The sequence below is a fragment of the Macadamia integrifolia genome, chromosome 3 (assembly GCF_013358625.1).
Source record: "Macadamia integrifolia cultivar HAES 741 chromosome 3, SCU_Mint_v3, whole genome shotgun sequence".
Taxonomy (NCBI): domain Eukaryota; kingdom Viridiplantae; phylum Streptophyta; class Magnoliopsida; order Proteales; family Proteaceae; genus Macadamia; species Macadamia integrifolia.
The window spans coordinates 12479664-12484930 of record NC_056559.1 but is presented as its reverse complement, the minus strand read 5'-3'; the positions used below and the strand labels follow the sequence as shown (position 1 = coordinate 12484930).

Genomic DNA, 5267 nt, shown 5'->3' with positions numbered 1-5267 from the left:
CATCAAGTAAGAAAGAACGCTCATTGGGCATATGGCCCCTACAATATTACAGGGGGCCAATGAGAGAGCGCACACGGGCATCAACAAGGGTTGAGTTTTTTGTATTTCACATGGTGGGAGCATCATTTTCACCCCCTGTGTCTAGGTGCAAGGGCTGCATGACCAAGGAGAATTTTTTTCTCACAACACTATATGCAACAGTTCGCAAACCCATTGAGTTAATGATTGGTGTTTAATGAGTTAACAAGAGAACCTCTGAGCTTCAAGACTCGGTTTTAATAAAATTCATGGATGGTAATTCATATCATAATAGCTACATTTTTAATGAGTCGACATATAAACCTTGGTGGAACCAAGGATATATGGCCAATGAATGCCCCTCCAAGAAGTCCTCTAAAGAGGATTTTAGGAAGAAAAAGGCTATGAAAGCTATTTGGGATGATTATGGTAATAGTGATTCCAAGGAAGAGGATTCCAATGAGGATTGCAATATTTGTTCCCTAAGTATAGTAAATGCCAGTGATGAAGAGCAAGATGATAAGGTAAATGGAAGTCCCTCATATCAGGAGTTGTCCTCTACCTATGATGAGTTGAAGTTGGAATTCCAAAGAATGTGTAGGAGACATAAGGGTCTTAGAAAAAGCGCGTTAAACTTGAATTCCGGGAATGATTCTCTTAAGTTGGCCAATGGGGCTTTGATCCAAAAAGTTGTGGATTTGAAAAGCTCACGAATGGTAAAAAAGTTTGAACTTTGAAAAATGATCATATTTATCGTAGAGCTACCAAGACCATTAGAAAGGGTACTTCTATAGCATACTCTTCTCTAGGGGTGAACATTTGGCCCTGGCGGCCCGAATCCATCTTGGCCCGCCTTGAGCCCAAACAGAGTGTGGACTAAGATTTCTTACCCTAAGGGTGGGTTAGGGTTGAAAAACGCTGACCCTGTGTTAGGGCAGGCCCGGCCTGGGTTAAGACGCAGCCCAACCCAACCCAACGGACTCTTATTTTAACCCTGATTTTAGATAAGGGATAATCTATTGTAACTACACCTATTTGCCCATAGGCCCCACATTATACTATTTACAAAACTAAGTGAGATAAGAGTTTTCTCTTTAATTTCCCCCTTCCACTCCATTAGCAAAAAAATGACAAGCATGGTTAACCTGACCCTAGCAGAAATCAAGGCCAATCAAGGTCAACCCGGCCCAACCCAGCCCTGCCAGGGTCAATTAGAGCTGGGTTGGGTTGACATGAACCCGTCAGGGTTAGGCCTGGACTGGACATTAGCCCGGTAGGGTCAGGTTGGGCTCGGGTTGAGTTTTGAGGACCTATGATTGGACCAGAGTTGTTAGAAACCCAGCCCAAACCGGCCCATGTACAGCCCTACTCTTCTCTATTATTTATCATAGGTGTGGAAGAGTTGGACATGTAAAATTCAAGTGTCCACACACAACTAATCACTATGGACCCATACTTAGATGGGTACCAAAAGTTCCTAAAAGTTGTTTATTTGCTACATTGGTGCCTCAAATTCCAAAGACATCAAAGGTTCATCAAGAAAAGAGTTTGACAACCTCTCACAAGAGTAAAAAGATGGTGGTCAAGTACCAAGACAAGAGAATCAAAGGTAAGAGAAGGTATGATGCTACTTCTCCTTTCTTTAAATTAAACACAACTCAAAATTCTTGTCGCTTAATATTTGGGAAGGTTGGTGTTGGGACCTCTCTCAAACACACTAAGCTTTAACTCTTCCGTAGTTTAGGATTTTTGCATGTTTTTTATCTATTTTCTTCGCATGCAAGTTTAGTTCTCTTAGTTGGCCTATCTAGTCTTTTATCTCTTTCAATGTTTTTAAATGTTTTGGTCAGGCTTTGATTTGATGTTAAGATTTATGAACTCCATTGTCAAAGTCCTCTCATAAGCCAAATGGTAAGACTTAAGGACAATTAGTGACTTCTGCTTAAATCAGGATTTCATCTTTGCCAAATCACTAATGTATTTTCTTTGAGTGCTAACATGGCTTATGTATGTTAGTCCTCTACAAGATGGATTGATCCTTGGCATATCAGATTTGGGATTGGTTCAAATATGGTAAAAATGAAGTTTTGATAAATTTCAGAGAGAGAGAGAGAGAGAGAGAGAGAGAGAACATGCTCATCAAATATGTATGTACAATGCTTCCCCTTATGCATACATTATATAGTTTCATTGGACAGTAGTTAGATATATGCAGGTTTGAGACATCCAAATGGGCATTGAAAAAAGAGAAGAAGAAGGCCCCTCATATAATGAACCTTGCCAAATGTAGAACTTTTACGAGGTATTATCCTAAACAACCAACAGAAAGTCCAGCAATTTGGCACATGAGGGTGTCAGTTGTTGTTAGTCCAAGAGAAATTATCTCATACCTGAGTACTGATAATCTGCAAAGGGTGGGGAGCTAGCACGCACACCAATTTGCTCATCTGTCAATGCTGATCTGCGTTATATAATTTTTGCTTCTACTCCATGAGAAGCAAGTGATGTGCTTCTTATCCCATGGATTTGTTGAAGGCCCATCTAATAACCTTCATTCAGAAGATCCAGAATAGACAATTTCGGCATCCATATGAGCAATTTGATCCCTGGTTCTTTATCAAGTAAAATTAAATAAAACCTAACCAAAATCCGGTCGAAATCCTACAAGAAAACTCATTCCTGGATTCTTTATCAACCCCTTCCTCGTCATATTCAATCTCAAGACTTCGGCATCTTCATACCTCCCAACCGATGCATATATGTTCGAAAGAAGCACAGCATGACTTGACCCTTCCGATTCCAGCTCAAACACCTTGTCTGCAGCAAGTTTGGCCAGCATTGTTTTGCTATGAATACAACAACCACCAAGCAAAGCCCTCCATATGTTTGAACCTCCACCATCTGAGAAGATGCTAATAAAAGCACTGGCATCGGATAAACGCCCAGCTCGTGCAAGCATGTCAACCACACACCCACAATGTTCAGCAGTTGGCCTAATTCTCTTCTCTTCCACCATTTGTTTGAAAATCATTAACCCATCATCCACCAACCCAGAATGATCACAAGCACTGAGAACACTCAGATAGGTTATGCCGTCTGGATTTTCTTCACCTCTCTGCATCTCCTTAAAGAGAGCAATAGCATCTTCTCCATGGCCATTGATCCCATATCCAGATATAATTGTATTCCATGAGACTATATCTCGACAAAGCATCTCTTCAAATACCCGGTAAGCCAGCTCCACAAACCCACACTTTGCATATGCTGATACTAGACTATTCTGAACTAACCTGTCTTGGGCAAAGCCAGCATTGAAAACATGGCCATGGAGCTGCTTGCAAGGCTCTAAACCAGCAATTTCACCACAAGCTGTTAGCAAACTGGCCAACATCATTGGATCAATATTGAAATCCTCTTCCAGTCTCATTTTAGCCAGCAAATTCAGTGCATCCATGGAACCTCCATTCTGCACATAGCCTGATATCATAACTGTCCAAGAAATCAAGCTCTTCTCCAACATCTGGTTAAACACATTTCTAGAAGAATACACATCTCCACACTTGGCATACATTGCAATAATGGAGTTTGAAAGAGGGATATCACATCCAAACCCATTCACTATAGACTGAGCATGAATTGATTTACCCATCTTAAGGTCCCCCAACAGGGCACAAGCCCTTACAAGATTCATTAAAACTGTTGTATCCAGATTGAACCCAATACATCCCATTCTACAAAACAAATTAAGCGCCTCATGGGCATATTCAGTACGGACCAACAAACCAATCATTGTCGTCCAACTGATAATATCACTAGATTCCATATGCGTGAAAATTTTTGTAGCTGCCTCCAAGTCCTCCAGACAAGAATACATATTGAGAACGGAATTAGCCAGGGCAACATCTGAACAGAGCCCCCTCTTGACAACCATACCGTGGATTGACTCAGACAATATAAGCGTGCCTAAAGCAATACAAGCCTGGATAATACTCAACATAGTTACAGAATTTGGCCATAGACCAAACAACTGGAGTTGATTGAACACTGCAAATGCTTCTTCAAACAGTTCGTTGTGGATAAGTCCCCCGATCATTGCGTTGCAAGTGACCAAACTTGGGTTGTTCATCAGCTGAAAGAATTTATACGAATCCCTTATATTTCCGCATTTAGCATAAGTATGTAACATGGCAGTTCCCACAATCAGATTGGACTCCAATCCAGTTTTAACTATTAGTCCATGGAGAGATGTTCCAGCAACCGGATCCTGTATGCCCTTCAAGCCAACAAGAACTCCAACCATTGTGAAAGAATTTGGGATCCAACCTGATACCCGCATTTGGGAAAACATGTTGAGGGCTTCACGGTGAAACCCATTCTCTGCGTATCCGTAAATCATGATCGACCAGGAAACAGAGTTTTTGTGAGGAATTTCTTCAAACAGTTTCCTTGCATCTTCCACCCTTCCACGTTTAAAATACAAATCCAATAGTTTGGAAGTGTGAAATGGGTTGGTGATTGATAGAGGATTTTGGGATGAAAAAAACGATCTGTTTAGTTGCAGTTGTAGTAAATCATAAGAGATTACTCTCATCCCAAAAGTGATTTTGAATTTTTGGGTGATGAAATTCAAGTAATAGGCGCGCCAACTGGAATAACAATAGCTAATGGTGGTAACTTGTTATATTGCTGAAACTCCAACGATATACGGGTAAAGCAGCTTCCTAGTTTCTTTGAATCATTGAGATTTGGAAACCATGAAGCAGACAGTGAACCTAGCACTGTGTATCAGTATATCACTGGTCAATCGCCCCAATTACATCTGCATATGGTTACCACCACCCCACCGAAGGCTGTCTAACTGTCTATTAGGATCAGAACTGGAATTCGGATAGCAACCGACCCATCCATTAAATTATTAGTCCGGTTCTGAATTTTGGAATCGATTAGCAAAAGGGCTGGTCGGTTCTGGAACGGATCTTCCAACGGTTCTAGTAGAGGTGTCAATTTTCAGGCCCGCCCATGATCGAGAATGCCCGATTGATAAACGTGCTGGGCTCAAGCCCAGTCCGTTTATAATCGGTCATTCCTGGTGCATGGTGCAAGTCCCACGAGCACCCGACCAGCCCAATATGTTTAGCCTGACCGTGTATGATACTACTTTTTTTTTTTTTTTTTAGAATTAGGTATATAGTGATACTTTTACCAATTATTGAATGTAATTAAATGTAAGTTTTTTTTTTCTAAATTAT

The 5267-nt window shown here is 40.9% G+C and overlaps 1 protein-coding gene across 1 annotated transcript; it reads right to left on the bottom strand.

Moving 5' to 3' along the window:
• Positions 1-2656: 2656 nt before the first annotated feature.
• Positions 2657-4414, bottom strand: LOC122074162 (pentatricopeptide repeat-containing protein DOT4, chloroplastic-like). Its single transcript, XM_042639022.1, has one exon. It carries the CDS (start codon positions 4412-4414, stop codon positions 2657-2659), a length of 1758 nt encoding a protein of 585 aa, XP_042494956.1.
• Positions 4415-5267: the final 853 nt, after the last annotated feature.

What these genes read in the sequence shown, in the direction of transcription:
- LOC122074162 (XM_042639022.1), bottom strand. Translation starts at nt 4,414, where the DNA reads ATGATTTACGGATACGCAGAGAATGGGTTTCACCGTGAAGCCCTCAAC.